The following is a 26,145-nucleotide window of genomic DNA, read 5'->3' on the forward strand; positions in this document are numbered from 1 at the left end:
AAAACCCATCTCAGATGAGTTTTGCTCTGACTTCACTGTGCACCATGACCTACCTGATTAATCACTTAACAAACAAACTGAATGAAGTATGTCTGCTAAATAGCTCCTTTTCCTTCAGCAGCTCTGGCACTTGGGCAATTTTACAGAAGAAAAATGTGCCAGTAAAGGCCAAAAATGGTGGAAGAGCCATTCCTTAATGACTTGAATATTTGCTGAAACAAGGCAGCACCCTTGCCTGTGGCCTCCAAACCAGCCAAGCATTCATAAGATGTGGATCCTATTCAAGTTTTTAAAGCTTTAGTTCCCATCTCCTCCCATGGGCAGAGATGCCACTCACTGTATTGGCTGCTGGTTGGCATCAGCAGGATGCAAGGAGTGTCTCACAAACAGGAACACATCACTGGAGTATTTTGGATTTCACAGCTTGCTTTTGCTCCCATGAATAGCAGATCTAGCAGTGTTTCCCTGCCTGTTAAAGCAGCTCCTGGTGCAAGAAGCTGTTCCTCTGAGCATCCTGTCTCACAGCAGGACTTCCTCTGTGGGCTTGGCTCCAAGTCTGCAAAACAAGACTTAAATCTCCACCAGAAAGGGAGCTACCTTGAATTACAGAAACTTTCAGGCATGGGGAACTTTGTGAACATCCTCTTGCTTGGGCTTGCCCTTCCAGCTGTTAGAAACATCTCCAGCTGTGTTTCCCCAAGAGCTGGCTAAGATTTGGCAATGGAAATGCGATGAAAGTTCAAAAATGTGCTACTCACAGGCAGAGTGGCTGCATCAGCAGGGCTGGACCAGCATCCCTGCACCCTGGCATGAGCTTGCTCTGTGTGACCATGCTCACTACACCAACACGAGGTACACAGAAAACACTGCTTTATTGACTGCATTAGCCAACACATTGAGGAATGCAAAGGGGTTTCTTTTCATAAGCAATGGGCCATGGTCCCAATGTGTATTAAAGCATACACTGTATCTAAACAGGATGAAAATAATGGCAGACAGAGCTATTCCAAGGCAACACAAATAGCATGCATAATACAGTCTCACACAGAACGAGTTTGATAACATTATATTGCTTTAAGGATTAACTAACATGGAAAATGTACAAAAAGGAGAAATAGGTTTTTGCATTAATGAAAAATACATTTTTTCTCTACAAAGGAATTTCTAATACAAGAAAATAAATATTGCAACATAAGCCAAAAATAATTTAAAATTGCTCTTTTCAATATATTTTCAATATTTCTCTTTTGTATTAACAAATGGCACATCACGTTCTTTGAAACAAAGAAAACAGAAGGGTTTCTCCTCCTGTGACATTCATATCGTTTCCTGTAACTGATGTGAAGTGGGTTGGTTTGCATGTGGAATGGTGCAAACTGCAGGGGATTTCCTTAAAGAACAACCAAATCTCATGCCCTGCCCTGTAGCAGCATCTTCCTGCAGCATCTTCCATCCTGGCTCCATTCTGCATCCAACCTTGGGGTGAGCTCCATGGGACAGCAGGCATCCTAACCCCATAACATAGGTGCAAATGAAAAAAGAAAAAAAAAGAAAAATTAAAAAAAAAATCAAAAGATGGGTGTGGGGAAAATGGGAGTGTGGAATGGGAGCTGCCCTGGGGAAACTCCCTCAGCCATCAGGGCTGGGGCTGGTGAGGGGCTGTGCTCCATCAGGGAATGATGCTTTCTGCATCCTCATCTCAACAGCGGCTGCTTCTCCAAGGAAACAGGTGCTCTTACAGTGCAAATGTCAGTTCCTGTAGTTTATACATCTTAAAAGATAACATTTCTGTACTAAAATAAACCTTTTTTTCTTCTCTTTCTATTCATTTCAAAATACATTTACATTAACATCAAAAATATTTTCCTTGTGCATTTTCTCTCCAGAACACCAGACTCCCCTGCTCCCAGGACGCTCCAGGCAGGGGATGCTCTGGGGTGGCTGCAGCCATCCTGCCATGGTCCAGCCCTTGCTCAGCCCCAAAGCTCACCAGAGCCCTTTTCCTCCTCTCTATTCCTGCCATCCCATTCATCTCCCTGTGCCCCACCAGCTTGCTTAGCTTTCCCCCCATCTCCTGATGGCAAAACATGATGCCTGATATTTTGGAAGTGTTTCAAACTGTGCTATTGCCCAATGTTGGAGGTGCCAGGTTGGTTGTTCTTTAAAGTTTCCCCATTTTTGCTTTCCTGTACTGAGAAGACAAGTAGTGCAGAAGCTGATGAATGGAACTGTGTACAGTGAAATTTGTGGATTGCTTTTTTTTAACCATAATTGAGTGAAGCACACGGAAGCAAGATTCATTAAAAGGCAGCATATTGATTATTGTTATGACTCGTATACTAGGATACTGGAGCTAAAGCTAGCAAGCCTGATAAGATAAACTAAGTCCTATTTACTGTATTTAACATTATCTGAACATACTGAGCCTTAATTAATGAGCAGATTTTCATTTCCAACCTCAATGGATTATGCTAATTTATAACAAAGGTAGTTCCTGTTTTGTTGGTATTTTGCTGTTTTTTTGTTTTCTTTTGTTTTTTCCCCCACTAATAACTTGTGTCACATTTCTCCCATCTGAGGAAGATTCCTTCCCAGGCACGGTCAGTCTCAGCCAGGTGAGTGCTGGGCTCAGGCAGGGCTGGGCATCCCACCCGCAGCCCCCACCGGTCGCCGTGTCTGGGATCAGCTGGGCTGTCATCGCTGATCTTTGCTGCAATTTGATCAATAATAAGGACTTTGGAAGGCTGATAAAGATGATGATCTACTCTAAAACACCAATCGAAATAGTCTCAGAGTTTCAAAAAGAAAGCTCACAGTGAATTGAGCAAAAAGCATCGGAAACCAAAATGGCAGGATGCGGTCTCGGAGCAGCAGCATCCCTCGGAGCAAGCTTGGAACCTAACGCCGCAGCAGTGTGGTATGAGTGTGTCTTTAGTCCTTGGTTGCTAAATAACTTCCAATTTATTTTTTTCATAATGACAAGTTTCCGGTTTCTGGCTGTGCTGCTTGACTGTCAAAATATTTCTTTGGCATCCACAAAATTCTTTGACTGATTGGTTTGACAATTGCAAGGTTTTTTTGTTTAGTGATGGGTTTTAACCGGTTGCAGAAGTGTCCCAGGTTTGGGTTGGTTTTGTTTTTTTTTTTTTAGTTTTTTTTTAAAACATTTTTTATTTTTAAAAAACAACAACAACAAAAGTTTCAGTGAATTCCTTTTTTTTTTTTTGTTCCCTGAGCTCACACTGGGGTCACTCCAATAAAACACGTAGCATGACTTAACTGTGACCTTTGAAGCCAAAACCGAAGTAATGGTGCAATTAAGTGCAAACATGGAAATTCGCCTGACTTATAGGTAACATGGGCTTTTAAACAACATTTAAGGCTTACTGGGGACATTTTATGCATTAAATTATTGTAATATTTGTAATGTCAGCTTCTGTGAATCACCCCCCCACAACGAGTCAACAGCTTGTAACCAGGATTTAAGGTTAAAAAAAAAAAAACCAAAACAAAACAAAGGATGGAGAGGAATAAATTCACCATTTCCATTGTAGCATTTAGAAGGAAAACATAATGGTGGTGGCAACATAATTTCCCCTCAGTGACGGCACATTTGGCCTTGGGGCCATGGTTTTGGTTTGCAAGGGGGATTTCAAATGTGCTGCCCTGGCATGGTGGGACCACAGCAGCATTGGAGGGAAGCATGGGCAAAAAAATTGCTCAGCCTCCCAGGTTACACCAACCCTGACTCCCCATGGTGGTTTTAAAGGATGCTTTCCTCCTCCATCCAGCCCCACATTTCCATTCTCCACTTGCTGATCCATTCACCTGAGTAAATCCCTTCAATGTTTATAAGAACCTCACTGGGGGCATGGACGGGGAGGACGTTTGCATCCTGGCCCCTGGACGGATCCCAACCAGATGGAAAGGTGAGGGGAAAAATAACGACCAAGAGGTTTTTTCCCTAAAAATAGAAATGTAACATTGCTCTCTTCCACCCCAAGCGTTTTCCTCCAACAAGCTTTTTGTGCTTTAGTCATTATTTATTTTAGAATCGCTTATTTCACTTCCTTCTCTCCGCACACACAGGTGGGAATTTCCCCTCCCACAGCTGGCCACTGCCGGACCCTCTATCGCTCCCTGCTCTGAGGGCAACCGTCCCAGGCAGAAATCTGCCCCTCATTAAATAATGCCCATTAATTGAACTGCCATCCCTGCAGAAAGCACGGGTATACCGGCACCCTCCGCCCTCTCAGCGCCCTCGACGTCGGTCCTGCCAGGTGCCGGCTCACGTTCCCAGGCAGTGGGGTCTGGCAGGGAGCCGGGGAGGGACCACTGCTGTCACAGTCGTCGATGTCGGTGAAGCTGAAGCTGTATCTCAGGCGTTTCGAGAAGAGAAAGACAACAGTGCCGAATTTCCAACTATATACACATATTAAAAACCCCCCTCGCCGCGACACCAGGCAGAAATTGGACATGGCAGTTGGAACTGGGTTGAGGCCTCACGGAGCCGGCGCGGTCGGAGGAATTAGGAGGCCAGGATGCTCATCCTGACGATGTCCTCGCCGGCCGCCTCCAGCTGGCCCCGCTGCGCCCGGCCGCCGCGGGACTCCCCGTCCGAGTCGCTCATCTCGGCGTCGGAGAAGTATCCGTCCGTGTCGGCCTCGAAGCGCCGCAGGGCAGCTCCGCCAGCGCCCTCGGCCTTGGGGGGCTGCGCCCGCCGCGCCCCCCGGCTCTCCTTTGGTAATTTGAACCGCACGATGGTTTTGGGGCTACCTATGGAGTCAGGCACTTTGGCCGCGGGGCTGGGCTCCGGCTGAGCGCAGCGCGGCGTCTCCTCCTCCTCCTCCTTGCTGGCGCAGCCCCGTGTCCCAGCAGGGGGGTGAGGCTCGCTGGCTTTCTGGAGAGAGCCCTTCCTGGCCACCTTTTTGGCCTCGCCCGTCCCTTTGCGGTCGGTGGGGAGCTTTGCCGCCCCTTTTTCCGACTTGCTGGGTCTGGAATCCAGAGAGAAGGGCTTGGTGGGATCCTCCAAGTTGCTGGCGTTGTTAGTCCAGGGCTCTGAGCCCTCCGGGTGGCCCCCGCTCACTGCACAGGGGCTGCTCCTCGGCAGCTTTTTCTTAGTGTTCGTTCTCGTTCTGCTTTTCACTTTCTTTGTGGTCTCGCTCTGCCTGAACGGGGACCTGAGGGAATGGTCCATCATGAAGCTCAGCAAGGTCTCCTCGTCCTGGAGGAGCTCCTCGGAGAGGCCGGGGGTGCTGGCCTCGTGGTGGGCGTTGTTGAGTGACCACTCGCTCATCGCCATGTTCTCCGCAGTGATCTGCACTGACTGTGCCAACCAGCTGTTGAAGAAGGTCCCGTCGATGGGGAAGGAGGTTGACAAGCCTGGGGAAAACAAGAGCGGAAGATTGCCTCAGAAGCCAGGAACAGGAACAGCCATGTTGCCCTCTATCACCATCACCCACACCACCAAAACTCCCTGGCACTGGAGAAACCCTTGGAAGATGAACTACAATGCAACCCACCAGACACAGAGCAGGGGCTACTCTAGTACTAGTGCTGAACGTGGGGTTCACTGGGGTCACAGCACAACAGCCCGAGCAGTCCCTCACATCCAACTCTCCACAAACCTCCCTGAACCCAAACCAAGCTTCTTCCTTCAGTGAAGATGACAAGGAATGGCACATCCCAGCACAGGTGGAAACATTCTCATGAAAAGGTGGACGACAAACAATTCAAGCATAAGTTAAAAAACATGGTGACAGAGCAGGACAGGGGAATGACAGGTTCCCCAGGAAGCAGCTGCTGCAAGGCCACCCCCAGAGCTAATCAGCCAGTGTGGTGATGGGACCACTGCTGTGATGGGACCACCTGCCCTGCAGGTCTGAGAACATCTCAGAAGGCATGGAAACTGAAGAAGAGGAGCAGAGATGAAGGCTGGAATGGAAAGAGCTGAAAAACTTCCTGATAATGATCATTGAGAGCAAGAGTGAGCACTGTGGGCTGGGCTAATTGGGTCCAATTAGTAATGGGAAAGGTGCACACCTACACAGGCACAGGCAGTTTTAATCTCTGAAACAGAAACCCACGGGTTCAACATCTGAGATGGTTTTATGGATGGAGGAAAAATGAGGTTTGATTTTGGATTTCAGGAAGAGCTTTCCTTTGAAACAGTCAGTCCAGCAACAGAGAGCAGTGGCCTGGGCAGGGTGACTCATGCCCACAAGGTTTGCTGGTAGCAGTGTCAGCCTTACATCACCCTCACCTGTGAGCAGCAACACAGGCTGTGACCCTGCACCTCCTGCAACTCACCACAGCCTTTTTGGAGAAGACAGCACCCACCCTGACAGCAGCCCAAGGCAGGAAAGGTGAAGCAGGAGCAAGGATGAACTTTGAGTGTTGTGTGGTACCCAAACACCAAACAGCCCAAGTTTTGTGGGCAAGAGCACTGCCCAGCTCACCTTCCCCAGCCCTGCTCTGATGACAGCAGCCCCAAGGGATGCTTCAAACCCTTCACAAAATGGAGGAGGTAACAAGACCTTGGTGAAGCTTGGGTCAAGTTGCCTGGTTTCCTAAGCTCATAGCCATGTAGTTTTCCTCTGAGATTCTCCAGCCTCCATTGTTTGCTGGAATTTGCCCCAGTAAATCCAAAACTACTTTAGCAAACAAGAGCAGAGACAGAATGAGTGCAAAAGCCCCATTTCCAACAGCTCTGAGATGACCAGAAAGCAGCATAGTCAGGTGAGCAATGTGCAAAGCAGAGCAAGGCAGGGAGGTCCAGACCACCAGACCTCCCACAGAAATGCCCTGTACCTGCTGGAGGGTTTTACAGCATCTCCAGACTGCCTGAGAGCCTCAAAGGACCAGTGCTCCCCTGTGCCCTGGCAGCCAGGCACACATGAACTCATCACCTCCTGCCTCTGCTGGTGGAGGTGGCAGCTACAGAGGAAGTCAAGCAACAGCCCAATTCCACATAAAAATCATATGCAGTTGTCAAAGACCTTGTCCAAAACAACCTTTTGGGTGATGGGGACCTGCTGGAGGTGGCTGAAGCATGTGCAGGGCCAGGTTCCTCACCCCTGAGCAAATTCAAGAGATGGATGAGCTTTGTGCCTGACTCCTGGATGTTCCTGCACCACTGGCACAACCAGCATGGCCATACATGCCATGGATGGTACAGAACACCTCACAGCCCACGTGCTGCACTCACCATCACTGCACAGCACAGAAAGCACAGGGCAGCAGCCCTACCATGGGGTGGGTAAGTCTGATTTTATCACCTGAAAGTGAAATCCCGCTCCAGCAGCACATCACAGATTTTGTAACACATTCCCCCAGCCCTGGAGCTACAGGAGGGAATTTTAAATCCCCTGCCCTGCCAGTGAGCATGTTTCTGAACCAGTCTCTCTAGCAGGACCTGGATAATTCAGGCTGATTCCCACAAAAGTGAGATGGAAAGTGTAACTCCACGGTGTTACATGCAGGAGGGATCAGGGGCTGGGACTCTCAACTCTGCTCCCCAAAAGAGGGAGCCTCCAGCACCGCGGGTCAGCTCTGCGCCATAAAATCAGACTTACCCAGTTGGCCCAAAACAGTTTCGTTGACCGATTTCCTTTTCTCTGTCTTCTCAGGACTATTTTTTCTACCATCTCTTCCTTTCCTTCTTGGGTCACTTTTCTTACCCTTTGTCTTCTTCCCAGTTTGTTCTGGCATTTTTTAGGAAAAAAGGAAAACGCCGTGTGAGACGAGGCATCAGGGATGCTGCGGTGAGCGAGTTCCCCTGGGCAACCCCTGCAGTGGAGACCTGCAAACACCTCCAAGCCAAAGGGAGAGCAAGGGCCACTCTCTGGCCAGCTGTAGGATAAGGTCTCCACATTTTAAGAAAATCTTAATCCTGTAGGTTATAAAAAAGCATGAGATTTTAGCCTTGGAGAGGAGTGGCCACCAGAGCAGCCCCACTGAAGGCAGGTGATTTGCTGAAGGTTCTACAGCCACAGACCTGGAGCAGGACTATGGGGTGAGGACCCACTAGGGAGTAACCCCAAATCCTGCTCAGACACCTTGCAGGAGCCATAGTGACCTACAAACCTGGTGCTGTGTCACCCATCACCAACGAGAGCATCTCCAGAGGGGATTTGCTGCACAGCCAGACTGACAGAGCAAAGGTACCAGCAGTTTTAGAGCCAACCTTGATCTGACCTTTTGGTAAAACTGTGCAGGAGTGAAAAAACCCCAAAGTCATATAGGTAGGAAAGATGGCCAGGACTGCCTATGGAAAGGTAGGGATCTAACTCTTAGCTATAAAGACATTCAGCTAAGAATTAACATTTCCTAAATGGCTTTGAACATCTACTGGATTTATTCCTCTTGGGTAAACAGGACAAATACCCTATAAAAGTACAACTTGTATTGCCAAGTAAAATACTTTCAGCAGTTTTTACTTACTCTCTTTTAGGCCATTCTCCCCCAGAAGTCCATGCTAAAACTTCTGTTAGTTTTCAGAGAAGGAAGGATATTGCCTTTAAACCAAAATGTGGGTGGCTCGTGGAAATGGAGGCAAGACAGGCAGTTTTTCAGTCTGGCCAGTTTTTCAGAGTTTAGCCATTGGCTATAAACAATGATCTTAAGGAAGAAATCAGTTTATTGTGTGAGCCAGCAGCAAACCCTCAGCAAAGAGGCCATGGGGTGGAGGGGTCAGAGGGAATAACCTCAGCTCTCTCCCTGCAGCAGCAGTGGAAATGTACTGGGTGGGCAGGGGAGGGAATTTGCATTGCACCTGCCTGAGTCTGAATTAACAGAGGATTTACAGTCCTGGAGTTGCTAGCCAGGAACCCCTCCTGACCAAAGGACTTACAAAAAGAAAGGAAGAAATGCAAAAGCAAATTTGGTATTTGCTACGTTCCTGCCAAGTAATGGGAGGAAGGCAGACACATTTTTCACTTCGCTTACAAAATCAAAATCTAACTTTGTTTAGACAGCACAACGGGGCTAAAGAGAAACCCGAGCAGCACTTTTTGAAGAGGAACCTGTCAAAATAGTAGCCGTGTTTCAAAGCCAGACAGTGTTTACTTTCCACTCAGTGCAAGAAAAATACAGGGAAGAGAGGAAGGTTCATTTTACACAGGAAGTTCTCACTGATTTTATTAAGAATCTCCTGCTTAAATGATCATTTGACAGTGGGAAAAATAAACCCCTCCTGTTCTGAATTTTGTGTGGGAGCCGGTCCAAAAAAACCTTTGTGCCAAAACCATCTTTGGAACAACCCCAACAGATCTCAGTGGATGGCTACTGTACAGCAGCTAAAAACTGGCCTCATCCTGGTGAAATAATGGAGACATCTTCCTTTCTCCCAGGAAGCCCAGGTATGGAGGGGGAGCATCCTGGTCAGGAGCTGTGGGGGAGGATGCTAACAGAACCATTCCCCCCTTCCAAATCAGTGAGTGCTTTGTAATGCTGGAAAAGGCAGCAGTGAGTTATCCAAAGCTTTGGTTCCACTGGACGCTGAGTATCTGCAGCTCCTGGTGTGGTCTTGGCAGGGGAACTCCTCCTGAGCTCAGGACACTCTACAGACTGATGCTGAAGGGTGCCTAACGTCCCCCTGGCATGGGAAGGACCCAGATGCCCAAACCACCTGGAGATGCCAGGACCAAATTCCTGGAGCTGGGCTGTTTCCCTGGCAGCAGGGAGGAAGCAGTCAGTCCCTGCTCAGGCTCAAGCAGTAAGTCCATCCCAGGGGAGACAAGCCAGCTCAGCTCAGTTGGTTCACAGTGGAAAAGTGCAAACACCAGCCAGACAGGGCAGGAGGGAAGGGCATCTGCATCACAATGTGATCCCTGCACAGCAATTCCCATCCAAGCCACCCTCCCACTGTGGGCTTGTCTCTGATCACTCACCTTCAGGCAGAGCAAACACCATGGGCAGAGCAGCCATGCTGTTCTCAAGTACACCCATAACATTTTGGGGAAGGGCAATTGCACAGCACCAATGGGCAATGCAGACAGCCCCAAAACACCATCAGCAGAGCCTCAACACAGCTCCCCATCATTGGCTGGCATCTGCACCCCACTGGTGAGGCTCCCAGCTCACCTACCCCCACTGTCCCTGGGAGGAACTGCTGGCTCCCATCCCACTGCTGCATCAGAGAGGTTTGGACATGAACCCCAAGGCATTTTGGGGAACACAGGTCCCCAAGGGCATTTCAGGGAACACAGGTCCCCAAGGGCATTTCCAGCTATCTAACACCTTGTCTGCAAGAGAGGAGAGCTTAAAAATCTGTCCTGGCAAACTACTCTGTGCCTGTCTCCTTCTGAGAGCTGTGAATGCTGGGCTGGGTTTAAAGAGCATCCTGAAGTCCCCTGTGATGCCTCCAAAACCCACAGAAGCTGGCAGTGACAGCACATGGCAGGGATGCTGCTGGCTGGGATAATGAGGAGGGGGTCCAGCTCAGGAATAAAGTGCACATAACATTCTGGGTGCCAGGGAATGGATGTGCAATGTGGGGTCCCCAGTAGTGCAAACACCATTTGTGTGTGTTCAGGCTGCTGAGTTGTACCTCTGGTCCAGTAAGGACAGGCAGAGCAACTCAGAGCACGCCAGGGACTGGGATTTGCAGGGCCCACATCAGCCCAGAGCACACTCTGGGGCCCCCCAGCCCTCCTGTGCCCCACCGCTGCCTGGCCTTGGCTATCAGCAGCAATCTGCATGGGCCCGACTCACAGACATCTCAGCACACACGTTCCTCAGCCTCCAAAACTTCAGTCAAAGGAGACTTTTGTCAAGGAAAGCTCAGCCCAGACAGTTCCTGAAGAAACCCCAACCATGTGATGGCTTCAAACACAACTCCAAAGCCACAAACACAACAACCGTCGGAAGCGGCTGCCAAAGCACCAGATGCTGCTGCTGGAAAAACTCTTCTGCAGCCACAGGGGCTGCTCTGCCCTGCCACAGGAGGCACAGGAGGAGAAGGAGGAGGGAGCAGGAGCTCTGGGCTCCGCCACTGCTTGTGCAAAAGGAAAAAAAAGTAGGACAAAAGGAAACCAGCTTTATTTCAGCTCCTTAATAAAAGTTGGCAGAGGCTTTGCAGCCAGCAGCATGATCTCCACTAAGGGTATGTGAAGCAGGGAGCTGCAGCTGACCAGAGCTAAAGGAGCTGGTCTCCTGGAGCAACAGGCTCCCCACCAGCAGCTTAACCCTTGATTCCTGACAGAATGCTCACAGGCATCTGCAAAGAGCCTGAGGCAGGGCTCCAGCCTATGCCTGCTGCAGAGCAGCCCTGTGCCCAGGATGTGCCACCTCCTCCCAAGCAGCCCCAGATCACAAAAAGTCACCAAATACTGTCTCAGCACCCCCACCTAAGCAAATGCTTGGTCCTGAGTGATTTCTGGGAAGGGGAGGATCAAGAGGGATCTGTGAAGGCAAACAGCTCCAGCACTCCAGTCTGGCTTTATTGAGTGCTTCTGAGTCAATATATGAGCCATGCCAAAATAACACATCAGGGGAGGGGGCAGCTCTGGCTTCCCTGGCACACAATTTGGCTTCAGTGGGAAGCATCTGTGAGAGTGAGTTTTGTGGTACTGACCTGGGTAAAGATCTTTCTCAATCAGCTTCATCTGGAGATGGAAGATCTGCTCCTGCAGCTTACAAATGGTGTGTTTCATTTTCTCCCGTCTTGTCACCATGTAACAGAGATTTCTAACCTACAGAAACACAAGAAACAGTGTCTGGTTTAGGCAGGGTCACAGCAGGTCCCCTCAAGCTGTGTTGCTGCTCCTGCTACCCAGGGAAATCCCCACTCCCTGGGATTCCATCCTTTGCACCTCACCATCATCTGTGCTGCCCTCCTGCCATGGCCCTTTGGGTGAGCCAGGGCTGGCAGAGCGGGCTCTGGACCCAAACTGTGTGGTACATCTGGGAAGAGCCAGGCAGTGAATCGTTCCAAGCCCAAACAGCTCTGTCCTGGGATCAGCCAGGAGCCCACGGTGGGCAGGGGAGGCTGGGAAGGAAGATGAGGAAGGTGCTGCAGAAGGAGCATTTAACACAGGCATGGACAGGGCCAGCACCAACACCTGAGCACTGTGCTGAGCCCCTGGCCCAGCAGCTGCACCATGCACATTCCTGTTCACGCCTGACACGGCCACTGCACAAAAAATGCCAGATTCGATGAAGCAGCTCAGTGCCCCCAGTTCTCATACACAAACTGCACCTTTTGCAAGAGGGACAAACCCTCCTCCCACAGCCAGTGCAGGGGAGGGACTGAGCTGGGATGGGGATGGCAGAGGTTCACAGGACTGCCCTAAAGCAGATCCCAGGGAAAAGCACAGAAAACACAGCAAAATTCCCTGGTGATGCTGCCCCAGGTCAGCAGCTGCAGCAGCTCCCTGCCTCAAACCTGGCCCCTCCATATGGATATTTACACTTGCTCCACAGCTACCTGCAAATCACTGGTGCATTCTGTCCCAGCTCAAGAACTTTCATTAACCATGGCAGTGAGGCTGGAATAAGATGATCTTTTAAGGTGCCACCCAACCCAACCCATTCTGTGATTATCTGAAGCTCTGAACACAAACAGCAAAGCACAAAATATAACAGCTCACGTGAGCCCTGCAGCAGCAGCAGCTAAACCCTGCTGCTGATAAACACCCCCAGCAGCACGAGATGACAGAATTATTGCTGATAACTCCTGGCACTTGATGAGTTTCATGCCCTGCCTTTGCCAGCCCCACGTAAGGGTGGCTGGAGAGCCAGGCTCTGGCACTGCTGCCACAATGGACATCAAGGCTTTTGGAGCAAGCAGAGGCTTTCAGCTGCAGAGCATAAAATGCTAATGGCAGCTAACAGGATTTGACAGCATTTACTCAGCTTTTTGATGCTGCCTGTAATAAGGTAAGGGGGAGGTGGCCTGAACAGAGGAACGTGCACATGGGTATGTCCACACCCACGTGTGACCCTGATGTCTTCGATTCCTCCCCTCCTCATGCTCACACCCTTCTCTGCAGACAGTATTTCCAGGCTTGGGGGACTGTCCCAGTGTGGCCAGGAGCCTCTCACAATGACACAGCAAGCCAGGACATCGTCCCACACTTACCTTGTATCTGCCACCACAGGCTGTGAGGGCAGCAGGACAACTGCAGGCAACCCCTGCCTCACTTAAGGACAATTTGGGAATGTTTAAGAAAAAAGGAGAAGAAGTTGCTCTTTTTTTGTTGTTGTTGTTGAATCCCCTAGCTGTAAATACAAGGCAGGGAGTTCTATAGCATATTTTACTATGTTCTCTTTTTTTCTTTCTGGATTGGAGAAAACATCAAACTATTTCTTTATAAAGAAAACAACTGCTTCTGGCAACCTGACTCTCCAAGAGTTTGGCCATATCTCTTCCCTATGATTTGATTCCTGGAAGAAAACATTACTTTAGCTTTGCTTAGAGACTGCTGGTATTTACCCACACTTACACAGCTCAACACCACCCAGTGCTGCTTCCCCAAGCCAAGTTTAGATGCTGGTGTGAAAGCCTGGAAACCACAGCTTTTTGTTAAAGTTAATTTAAACATCCAGTCCTTGGAAAAAGCTTTTTTAAAAAAGGCAAAGAGGGTTAAAAAAGGCCAAAAATAAAATGGGGGGGCTGTATTAGGATTCCCAGGTAATAGCTTTAATTTGCTAACACTGTGAAGTACAGAAATGTCAGGGATTAAGAAATGACAGAGAGAACCACCATCACTGTGGCTGTCCCCAAGTCATCTGCTCTCTGCTTTTGCCTCCCCAACTCCTGCACCCCTACACCATGACCAGCCCCAGAATCACTTCTGCCAGATTAATTGCTGAAATTGCTAAAATCCAACATGACATCCTGTAGACACCCTCTGAAAGCCTTCAGAGCCTTCCAGGCTGCTCCTCTCTGATCCCAGTTTGATGTGACTCCTGACTATCTGCAAGTGAGCCAGGGTGGCAGTGACCTGCCAGGTGCAGGATCAGATACCTGGGATGCTCTGCCCACAATTGGATTTAAAGCCCTATCACCCATCTGAGCACTGGACTTTGATCTGGCTGGTGTTTATTGTTCCACTCTTGGAAGCAGAACAAACAAATAGCTCTTCCAGGCACAGGCAGTGAAACCTGGCAGGGAGTTGCTAAGCAGAGGCTGAATGCTGATGGGCACACCCCACAAAGCCTGAAGGCATCTCTGGAACATGAGAAATCTGGTAAAACACGTCGTTTTGACACAAAGAAATCAAAGAGAAGCTGCCGTGAGCAAAGCATGGTACCCAGGCATGCACAGTGGTTCAGTGCAGCTGGAAAAGCCAAGCTGGCAACAAAAGGGAGCAGCAAGAGGCAAAGCAGCCTGGTTCAGATTTACAGTATAGAGCAGATGAGGGGGAAAAGTGAGTTGAACTTGTCACCCTTGCATCAGGCGGATGCAGCCTGTTGCTGGAGACCCACTAATGGTGGCACCAGCCCAGCACAGAGATGGAAATGTGGTAAGCAAAGGCAGGAACAAAGGGGGAGCAGACTGGCAAAGGGATGGCAATGATGACCACAGGGATGAAAGCCCACAGAATCACAGAAAATAGACCAACAGGCTCAAATCCAACTATTTCCACACAGAAGAAGCTCTCTGGCTCCAGGATCCACACGGGAGTGGGTGCAGCAGGGGACCAGGGCAGGCAGGTCCAAAGCTGAACCCCCACCTGGACACGGACACAGTGCCCACCCACACTGCCCCTTCTCCCCACAGGGTCAGTCATGCTGCAGACCCACAGCAGACTGAAGGGAGGGCTCAGGGACATGCAGGGCCAGCATCCCCACCACCTTCACCTCCCAGGGAAGGGCATGTCACCTACTGCACCCTCAGCTCAGGAAACCACAGCACCATATCCACCAGGTCAGAACAATGCTGTTCTCCTGCTTTCCTTGCTCCTAGAGGCTCCCTAAGCTGTGAGTGAGGGGTCTAACAGGGACCTGGGCAAGGGCAGTGGATTCACCCCTCTGGCAGGAGCAGAGAGAGGGGACCAGCAGGGCTTGGGTATTAAGCAAAGGAAGTGAAGGAGCCTGGGCTGTGCATGCCAGGCTTGGCATCCCTGCCCTGCCTGTCCCTGTCCCTGTGCCACTGCTGCAGTGTGCTACACCCGTGTGCCTCCCAGCAGCAGCACCACTGCACCTGTCCCCTCTCTGCCAGCTCACCCCAGGTTCTGTGTGTGCTGCTTCTTCCCCTGTGCCTCTTCCCCTTGCTGCTTCTCACCTTTCAGCTGCTCCTCCTCTCCAGCCTCTGCCCCATCCCTGCTCCTGCCCTCGTGCAGCCGTGACAGCCAAATCCAGAGGCAGCTGCACGGGGTGGCAGCCAGCCCAGCCCAGGGAGCTCTGGCACCACTGGGGCACTGCTGCTCCACCAATGCTCCCTCTCACCCAAAAAGCTGCTGTGGAGGCTGCTGCCTCCTCTGCTCTGGCTGGGAGGATTCCAGGCTGTCCTGCACCACTGGGAGCTGCAGGTGCTGCATCCTCTGCCTGCATCCTCTGGCCTGGCTCTGCCTCTGCTCCCTGAGGAGATGACCCACTTTTGGCTGCAGCAGGGCAGCCAAGCCCAGTCCCACTGGCCCTGCCCTCACTCTGCTTTCACTCATCTTTGATGTTTAATGTAAGTAAATAATGATGTGTTCCCAAGCCCTGCTGCTGCAAAGCACCTGAGGGACAACACAGGATAATTCTGTGAAACTATTCAGGTATAGTGGACACAAGCTGCAGCATCATCTGCCTCCCACCCACCCAGCCTGCCAAGGCACCTCTCCCTGCAGACATTTGTTCTTTTGAACTCCCAGATGAGCCCAACACTAATTTATTCCATCATTGTCAGTGTTTTGGCAGTGATGATGTGCACACACTGAGCACTGCTAAGTTTCTGAATGAAGATGGAAGAACAAAACTGTGAGGGGAGTCAAACTGAGTTGGGGGAGCAGGGCTTGTGCTGCCTGTGGGTGCCAGCAGCCCTGATGGGCACAGGGGCACAGCACTGAAGGAGAAGCTGTACTCACCCTCTCCAGGTCTTGCCTGAGGTGCATGAAGAGCTTTAAGCGTCGGTAGAGAACATCCTGCTCCTGCTGAGCCAAGTTGTCCACTTCATCCGTTTTTGGTGTCAGCAGCGGCTTGTTGGAGTTTGCTTTCCTCTTCAGCTTCCAGTACTGGTAGACAAAGTCCACCAGTGATTCACTCAAGTCAAGGTTCTCTGCCACCTCTGAAGGCTTCACGAGCTCATAGAAGTCCTCCTCCAGCTGCTGGAGCTTCTGCTTCCGCAGCGTCACCTTCTCCAAGTCCAGCTGGGCTTGGTCGGGCTCTGTCCGCGCCTCCTCGGGCAACTTGGTGGCGCCGGTGCTGTGCTCAAGGCAGAAGGACTTGAACTTCACCTCGTCGTTGTCTGCAAGGATGGTCCTCATGTCCAGGTTGTGGTCGAAGGCGCAGGTGACGTGGAATGCGGTGACACAGGCGGGCATGGAGCACTGCGGCAGAGGGACAGGGCTCAGGGACAGCAATGAGGGGACACCCACCAACACACCAGGTGACACGGGCACGCCACAAACCCAGGGACAGCACCAGGGTGACACCTGCCATGGAGTGATGGATGCTCCACAACAGGAATTCCTGATGGAGGAACCCCGGTATTGCCCCGGTCACACAGACCCAGGAGCCCAACACCACAAACACAAGCAGAAGAACCTCAGGGTTCAAGAGGTGGCATTTTCCCACCTAACCTTCTTTAATCCACCTCTGTAAAGGGCCCTGCTCATCCCTCACCTACCACAACCAGAAGCTTCCAATGGTTTTTCCAACAAGACATGTCAAAAGCCAAAGAACAGCTTGTGCCAATGGGATGCTCCAGGACTGTCAGTGGATTTGTCCTGATGGAGAAATGCTCACCTTTATTTCACCCTCAGGCTACTCCCACTCTGTTACCACATCTAAAGCCAGCATGCCATTTTTACTGGTAGCATACAGAACATGGCAAGGTTTAGGAGTGAACATGGGATCTAAGGAGCAGCCAATGCTCCTAAATGCTTTCCTCGTCAGGAAATTACACAGCCTCTGACTTGCTCCATTTAAAAAAGAAAGAAAAATGTAACTGGAGCAAAACATCAGAAAACGAGTGCTTTAGAACTTGTACATTGGCTACAATGTTGTCAAACTTGCATCAGATCGATTTTTTTAATGATCTTCTGAACTTACCTCAGGCTAAAATTACTTTGGATCCCACAGGACACAAATCTTAGCCTGGTGTCCCACAGAGGAACTCCCACCAGCCAGTGCTGTGCCATGTCCCTGTCAGAACCTCCACTCATTAACTGTTTTTAATGGCTCAGAGTGTCAGGTAATTATTTCAACCATAATCCATAAGAAATCAGTCTATTCCAGCTGCTAATGACCAGTTAAACTGCAATAATTAGACCTTTTAAGTGGGCTATTATGGTAGGCACTACTTTGGGTTAATAGAAGAATTGTTCTTGTGGGGGATGAAGAGGAACTTGTGGCCTGAAGGACCAGGTGGAGGCATGTGAAATTTCCTGAATGTTGATGACAAACCATTTAGTTTTACTGGGGCTCTGCTGCACCTTAAATCTCGAAAATATATTCTGGTAGTAGCTGAGGAACAGAAATTTTACAGCTTTTTATCATCACCCCATCCATCAGCCCTGAATCCTGCTCAGGCACCCGGGGGCGAACTTTTGACGTTGCTGATTTTAGATATTTTCCTTTGACTTTTTTTATGAGTCTGCTGGCGCTCAAGAAGCCGCCAGGACCAAGAAAAGCTTAGGCAAGCATTGTCCAAATCCTTCACTTCCAGAGCTCTCCAGGCCCTGCTCCAAAGCCTCAGAGAGCAGTGGGAAGAGCTGGATGCAGCTCTGGCTGTACCAGCATGGCTCTGGGCAGCAATGCTGGGCACCAACTCCCACAGGCACCACAAACAAGCGGATTATGAACTCCAACACCACGCTCATCCTGTTTAAAAATGGCCATTTGGTCCTAGTTTCAGTCGGAAATTGCTCACAAAAATATCTGGTAACTTGCAAAATCCACTCCTTCAGCTGTGCTGCTGGCACTCGCTTGGAGCCTGGCACTGTCAGGGACCCACAGATGCTCCCTGCGCCAGCCCAGGGCACTCACCACCACAGTGGGCACAAGGTGCCTGCCCTGCCACCCTGCCCTTCCCCTGGGACAAGCCCTGTCACAGCCACACGCAGCTGAAGCACCAGCTCTGCTCCCAAGTATTTATTTTTGGCAACGAAGGAGGGACAGAGGGAGCCCAGCCTGACTTGCAGCTTCCAGATTTACTCAGGGCAGTCAGTATATCACATGCTGGCTTTTAAAGCACACACAGTGCTGTCCCTTCCCTTCTGTTTCTGCCATCGGTGCTAAAAACAGCATTAACAACACGCCCATGTCTTCTGCCAGGACAGTGTCCTGCTCCCAGCAATGACCACCACTCCACCTTAGGAATAAAGCAAATCCAGTGACACTCATCCTGGATCTCTCTACTCCAACAGATGGCAAGCAGCACTTGTCAGAAACTGTGCCCAAAATGCAAACAGAAAATAATTAGGCAGTTCAGCTGACAGGGCAACAAAGAAAGATACCTGGTTGGCTACAGCCACTGAGGGACCCTGGATAAACTAACAATAAAAACATATTGATCCACCCCAGAATGGCGCTGGAACGGAGCCATGTGTGGCAGGAGGGAGGGATCTGCCACACAGAATGAACCAGGCTCAAACACTGGAGCAGTCCCTGCTTCATTATTGATTGTGCTTCATTATCTTACAGCACCTTTCATTCAAGCACTTCAGCACATTTTGCTTATCCAGGCAAATCCATTTCCAAACAAAATTCTGAGAGAGAGAGAGAGAGGGTAAAAACTGCCCCAGAGATTTAACACGGGCTCCTAATTAGTCTTAAAATCATTCTTACTGGGAAGAAATAGAGATGATTTGAGTTGCCAAGGTCACTCAAACAGAAGTTCAGCAGCTTGCAGCGGTGCTCTGCTGCAGTTTGGGGCTGAGGGGAAGGAAGCAGCTCCTCCAACAGACCTGCGAGGGGAGCTCAGGAAGGAAAAATTAATTACCGGTGCTGAACACTGGCCAAGCCATCAGACACAACACTTCTGCATCCTTAAAAATCCACCATGTGATTTTTTGTGACCACAGATGGTCTGGAGCCTGGAAGAGCTTCTCAGCTAAAAATGGCAATTTCAGCCTCAGACTCCTTGGGGGATGAGGGGCAGAGGGTGGATGGGGCTGGGGCAGCACACCCTGCTCTTATCCCTGGTGCCACGTGCTGCCTTTCCAGGACTACGGGCACAAGACAGCTTTGGGAACCACCAGTTGTCCCAGGGGATGAGCACCAGGGGCACTGCTTGCCTAATGGGAGGGGGTGGCAGTGGGCAGAGAAGTGATGATGAACGGGGGAGTGATGAAGGACATTTCCAAGGGCTGTTTCTCCAAAAAGTGACAGCAAAAAGAAAGCTGGAAGATGATGACTTCTTTGGAGAAGCTTGCCAACAACCAAGAGAGCCCTGGCATTCTGTGCTGCCTCGGTGAGCTCCTCCAGTCACTCTGACAAGCAAGGAGGAGTCCCAAAAAAGCATGGTCAGGACTCAGGCTGCACCAGAGCCTGGCTCCTGGCACTCTCTTTTCCATCTCAGAAATGCAAAGAAGAAAATTCCTCCTGCATTCTGAGCTCTCTGGCATCTCCTGATGTCTGACCACAAGAACCACCATGAAGTAATGACTTCCCCTGAGCAGGACTCAGGCAAGGGGTGTCTCCAGAGCTGCATCCCTGCACAGCAGCCACTTCTTTAGGCTCAGTCACAATCACACTGAGCTGCACTGGGCTCACAGCTCTGTACCAGAGAGCAGGGGCTGAGTCACATGCAGCAGCAAGGGCACAGGCATGGACAGCAGCAGGGAGCCCTTTCTCAGGCTCCTCTGAGTTTCTTTCCCTTTTGATGGTCAGATTTGGATGGGGGAAAAACACCTCCACACACAGAGGTCCGCACAAAGACTTGTCCTGTTTGTCTCTGCAAATGTGGCTGAGGTGGGTGTTTTCTCAAGCTGCAGTGCTGCCTCTGAGATGCCCTGCTTGGATGACAGTCTTCTACTCCTCCAGCCTGCCTCCCAGACTTCACCTTCACAAAATCCTCTTGGCCACCTGGAAAAGCCTCTCCTGGAAGCAGCTTCCATCTTTCCACAGACCAGCCCACCTGCAGCACCTGACTGCTGCTGCCAGGAACAAACACCCACCCAAAAAATGCTTTTGCAGAAAACAACATCGTCCTTTCAGAGCTGGGTCACAAACCCAAAATGCTGACAAGGGTAGATCCCACCTGTATAAACAGGCACTAGCAAAAATATGCTCCATAAAATATGCTCCACAAAATATGCTCCATAAACATAAGCTTTCAAAACAGAGCTCTGTACCATGGATGAGTACAGAGCGTATTTATTTACCTAGGGGTGTTAATTTACCCCATAAATCCTTACATAAAGGCACTGCCTGCTTTTTTGTCACTTCTCCCCCTTTTCCTTGAAGCAAAACCATCCTGCACACGGCAGGGTGGCCTTGGCAAATGCCCCAGTGGCAATCTCATGAAAACTTACAAACCATGAGCTGCCAGCACATGAGGCAGCAAGGCTCCTGTTCTGTCTCAGGTGACCTTTAATGCAAATCCATTCAGCTCTCAGGATCTCACAGCTCCCATGTCACGACGGCACTAAGAGGATGAAGCCTGAGAGACACTGAATTCTTTTTGATGCTGCCAAGCCTGTTTGCTTCCTTCCCTGCCCCTCTGTTCTTTGAAAGCAGTTGCCATTCTGACACAGTATCTCCATCTGGCAGGGTGAATAAGCACCCAGAGCCATCAAAAAAAAAAATGAGTCAATGCGACAGATTTAAAGAAGTATTGTGAGATTTCATTTCAAACTACGGGGATTACTTTTAAATAGCTGCCTTTAAGGTATTAAAGCCAAGATGACAGCACAAACACAGCTCAGCACTGCAGGGCTCCTATCCCTGCTGTCCTTCTGCCACCAGCCAGCAGCTCCTGGTCCATGGTCACTGCTGCAAACACTGACTTCCACCTGGAGCTCCTGCTGAGGTACCAGAGCTGATACCTTGGGGTCAGGACACATCCCTACATTTCTCTCAATTTTTCAAAGCTTAATGGCTGCTCTCTGGGACCACCAAGACATCCCACTGGGCAAGCAGGGGGAAGGAGAGGCAATCATGGGGTTCAGCAGGGCTCCCCAAATGCCCTCACACCAAGAGTGCTGCACCATGGATGGGAGCTCCTGCTCTGCTCGCCAAGAATAGAGATCATGGTCCGGGAGGCTATGTCCCACTTCTGCAATAGAAAAGCCTGGAGAACCCTGCTTTCCATCTGAAAACTGAATTTCTGCCTCCCCTGTTGTGGACAAGGCAGGCAATCAGGTATCTGCAGTGGTTTGTTTAGTTGTGGCACATCAGAAAATGTGGAAATGTAACACATGCAAGTACTTTATTTGCCCAGCCAGGAGGTCAGTGAGGAGTATCCAACCCTGGTGCACCCTGATATCCCCACAACTGAAAGGCTGACCCCCTGAGGTTTGTGAAATACTTGTGTTATGAATCCCATGAGCATCTCACTTTCCTGGCATCCTCACAAAGCCCTTCTCCTGGAGGTTTCTGATCTAAATCAAGGTCATTTGCAGTCCCAGTAATTAGTGTCACTACAGCAACACCACTGTGTTATGCAAATAAAGTTAATCTAGGTTTCTAGCACTCAGTGCATTAAATGATTGCAAACAACATCTGATGATGCCTGACAGGCTCTTGTCATTAGGTTTACTCAGAACAGAAATAAGAGTCATTCAGACCTTGTCCTTCAGCATCTCAAGACTCTCCAGTGGCTAACACAGGTACAACCCCAGAGCTCTGAGCTTCTCCTGTGCCAAGTTACATACCTGGATGCATGTCCCAGTGCACTCCTTGCAGAGGCTGCAGGACAAAGCCCACCTGCTTGCTGGGATATGTGAGATCTTCGTAATGGGTTCCATTTTTTCAGGACATCCAATGCTAACCTGGCCACAAGACAGAACACAAGTTGTAAATACTGGATATGGTCCAAAATCTCCTACAAGGGGGTGTCTGTGGCAGTCTGAATGAGGGATGGATTATATTTCTTATTCTTCAGGGTCAGCTGTAATTTGGAAAAAACCCAAACCCCCCAAAACCAGAAACAAATCTGGATGACAAAGAAAGAAAAATTTATGTTGCCTTTTCCTCTGCCAGAATTCCTCATCAGAGGTGTATCTCAGATGGGCACATGAAATTAGCTTTACTCTGCTCAAAGGTACACCCCTCCCTCTGTGGCCTTGCAGCCCAATTCTCTGCCCTCCTTTAATTAGCAGCTCCTTGGCTGCTAATTAAACACACGATAACTGCCCTGTGCCCTGTGTTGTGACTCCAGCACAGCCAAACCGCATTTGTAATTTACACATTTGTTATTTACGCAGCTAAAGAAGCCCCTGGGCCAAGACCTGAGAGCTCCCTGAGCCCACCCAGGTGCCAGGAGGAGGCTGGCAAAGCCCTTACTTCAGGTATCCATAAGGCACAGCTAACGTGGACCCATTTCGTCCCGCTGCGGGTGGGCTTCAGCGCTCCGCCCCTCTTGGGGCACAGCAGACACTTGGGCTGGACACCGAGGGCACAGGTCCTGCACAGCCAGCTGCCAATGGGCACCTTCAGGATGCCATAGCACGCCTGTGGGGACAGGAGGGACAGGGTTAATCCGGCAGCCCAGGATGAACATCCTCCCAAACCTCCTCCCTCCCACCTTTCTCCTGCTGCATCCCAACAAACAGCAGACAGGGAGCTGAAGTTCTTCCTTACCACCTTCCCTGTTTCCACATGGATGCTCCTGCTGGATCAGTGTGTCCTGGGTGTTAATTAAAAGCGAAGTATAAAAATGTGCTGTGCACCATGCCAAGCACAACCTGGCTCCAGGCTGGGGGTGGGCAGAGCCCCCACCGCAGACATCTGCCCATGTCCTGCCTGTTCCTGACCCATGATGACTGGGACAAGTCAGAAATGCTGTGCACAGAAATCTTCTGAGGTCACTGAGGGCTGAAAAGCCACAAGCCCACGATTGAGAAAGTTGACCACACTGGTTAGAGACCCAGCACAGCCCAAAGGGGAAGCAAAAATAAATAAGGAAAGGCAAAAAGGGGAAGTCAATGGTAATGAATGTAAATGAGATGGGAGGAACCAAAAAGGATAATAAATCTTAAGGATGACACATCTGAAGGGGGCACAGACAAGTCTCCAGCCAAGAGAGTGAGAACTGAAGCACTTGGGCTCCCTGGAGCTCCCTGACCTGCTGTGGTAATGGAGGACACCGAGAAGCCAAAGTGCTTCATAAATATTTCTCTTCTGTGCTTGGGGAAGAGCCAAATGATAAGCTATATCACATAATGATAAATACTTCCCACTTTCACCATGATTTATGACTGTATTAAACAGCTACTGCTAAAACTAGACAGTTTTTAACTGGCAGGTCCTGATAACTCACACTTAAAGGGTTTTCAGAGGGCGACACTGCCTTGGGCACTAACACAGGGCTGTGGCCCTATTTAAAGCGAGGAGATGTAATTAATTCTACATCTGGCTGCTCTGACATCCCTGCAGAAGGCAAGCAGCCAGGGCTGACAAGGACCCCCAGCACTGGTAGCTGTAAATTGAGCCCAGGCATTCCTCATCTCCACTTCTTGAAGTTTACCCCCAAAAAGAGCAGAGCAGCTTCTTGTCCTGCTGCTGAAGGTCACTGTCACAGCAAGTACCAGTGCTGTGGGTGGGGACAGGAACAGAGGGGGCACATGGAGATGTGTGAGCTTGGCAAAAGTACATCATCAGTCTCTACTGGCCCAGAAGACTACAACATGACTTGAGGTTGCCCCAAATCACAAACTGATAGTGGTTTCCAAGTGGAAAAAGCCATTTTGTGAACAGATTATTGGGATAACAAGGAATTAAGAGAGGAATATTATTGCTGTGAGTCTACGTGGTTCAAAGAGACTTAACTCTGTGTTTCACAGTGCCTCCAAATCTGATAGATAAATCATTTCTGGAACACAGTTTTATAAAATCTGATTTATTACCAGGCAGGAATCAGCCTGGTATGTACTAGCAGCAGAATGAACTGGCAGACTCATCTCAAAACCCAGGGGAAAGCAGGAATTATGACCATCTCTAGCAGACTCATGGATCTTGGTTATTTATTTCCAGTGATTTTAGAGTAGCTGAAGGTGCAATCCTGCTCCTGACAAGCAAATACAGGTCTTCTGTCCCAGACAAGGAGCATTATCAGCTAAATACACACTCCCAAGTCCAGCAGCAGGCAGAAGATGCTCCAGAAATATGAAGCCAGAGGAATGCTGAACAGGAGCAACACAGCTATTTTTATTGCTGCATCTATTTGGGGTGCAACATCACTGAGAACGAGATGTCAAAAAACCAGGGAGGATGCCAAGCCCTAGACAAGCTTGGTGTGGTCCATGGAACAGAGGGTGGGCTCAGCCATGTGCCACACCAGGGAAAGGGAATTCAGTGATGACAGGCCCATGGCATGGTGGCTGGAAACTGGAGGTGGCTCATTCCCATGCTAAACACAAGTGTGATGTTGTCACTGTGAGAGCAATGAACTGTGATTTAGCAGTGGGGGGCATGGCTCCACCTCGCTGACAATTTTAAAAGGACAACTGCACGTGCTTTCCAAAAGCTTCACTTCATAGGAATTAATTAATAGCAAGCCTCATGGCCTGTGCTATGCAGAGGAAGGGAGCACAAAGATATCACCAGGTAGCATAACCCACACTGTGTGCCCTGAGCCCTTCCCAGTGGGGTGCAGGAGGACAAGGCAGGGCTCTGGTGAAGCCCATGGCACCAGCACCCATATGCCCACAGGAAAGCATCATTCCCAGCAGGTTTTGAACGTGGTGCTGGCAAAGGCATGGTGCAGGTTAGATAACCATGGTGCCATCTAACACCCTGCACTGTGGCTCTGCACTTCGTGGCTTAGGGTGTAAATCGGGGCAGAGATTAAATCACAGGCAGCTTATGGGCTGGCATAGGGCTTAGGACTGCACTTTGCTCCCTGAAAAAAACTGAAAATCCCTCTTTTCTTTCACCAGCCTCGAAGCCCAGGCTGCTGTGTCCCCTCCTGCAGCACTGGGGCTGCTGCTTTAAGTGGAGCCCACACGGTGCCACAGCTCCTCCTGAGTCCCTGCTGTGGCTCATGCAGCTCACAGCCTGACACTGCCACTTGGGCTTGTTAAAAAAGAACCCAAGACAAAAAAATACCTCGAACCCAACCCTGAATCATTCTGGTATTTTGTGGAATCTGATTCACTGATGGAAACCATTCAAAACACCCACCACCCGCAACTATAGATATCTCCAGTGCTCTCCCACCTCCAGGAAGCACTGATGGAAAAGCTGCCCAAAAGATGAGCAAATGGCTCTCTTTAGAACTAAAAAACCCAAAACTGTTCACACAGAGGGTGAAGCCCAGGTGCTGCTGCTGCCATCCCAGCACCACACAGCTTCCCCTTGAAGCACAACCAGTAAAACCACCCTGGGTCCACAGAGACCCAGGAGACCCTCACGTGGCTGCCTTCCCCTTGTCAAGGTTTCCCCAAAAGCAGGAGGCCCACAGACTCCCTCCAGCAAGAGCCTGAAGCATTAGCACTCAATTCTAAAAATAAAATTATTTTCCTCCAGGCAGCAAAATAAAATGAAATCCCACGCTCACACAGTGGGGAAGCTGGGACAGAAACCCTGTGATGTGAGACTGCACTGGTGGAGCTGGAAGGTCCAACCACTCCCCAGACAAAGCAGAGGGGGAGGAGGAGGAAGCTGGGGGTCCTGTGCAAGCCCACCCCTCTGGTGAGCACAGGACTGCAGACCCACATCCCACCCAGCCCTCTGCCAAGCCTTGCACACAGTGCTGGTCACCTGAATGTGCTAAAGATCCCACTGGGGTTCCATAAGTGGTGTAAAGAAGAATAAGCATATTAAAGGACAAGAGATATAAAATAAAATATCCCAGAGACCAGAGAATAACGAGGAAGGGACACATCCTCT

General features: G+C 50.0%; 1 protein-coding gene across 3 annotated transcripts in view; it reads right to left on the reverse strand.

Moving 5' to 3' along the window:
- Positions 1–853: 853 nt before the first annotated feature.
- The window catches only part of JADE2 (jade family PHD finger 2), a 74,515-nt gene continuing 49,223 nt past the window's right edge, over positions 854–26,145 (reverse strand). For 2 of the 3 annotated variants that reach the window (XM_058035118.1, XM_058035119.1), the window contains 6 exons: positions 22,600–22,767; positions 21,969–22,085; positions 16,017–16,478; positions 11,576–11,693; positions 7,575–7,703; positions 854–5,382 (listed from right to left, as the gene is read on the reverse strand). In XM_058035118.1, coding sequence (XP_057891101.1) covers positions 4,529–5,382; positions 7,575–7,703; positions 11,576–11,693; positions 16,017–16,478; positions 21,969–22,085; positions 22,600–22,767 — 1,848 coding nt within the window. In that variant the 3' untranslated portion in view covers positions 854–4,528. The remainder of the gene's footprint in view (positions 5,383–7,574; positions 7,704–11,575; positions 11,694–16,016; positions 16,479–21,968; positions 22,086–22,599; positions 22,768–26,145) is intronic. The other variant, XM_058035120.1, reaches the window with a different exon arrangement.

Source organism: Melospiza georgiana, chromosome 15 (assembly GCF_028018845.1).
Source record: "Melospiza georgiana isolate bMelGeo1 chromosome 15, bMelGeo1.pri, whole genome shotgun sequence".
Lineage (NCBI taxonomy): Eukaryota > Metazoa > Chordata > Aves > Passeriformes > Passerellidae > Melospiza > Melospiza georgiana.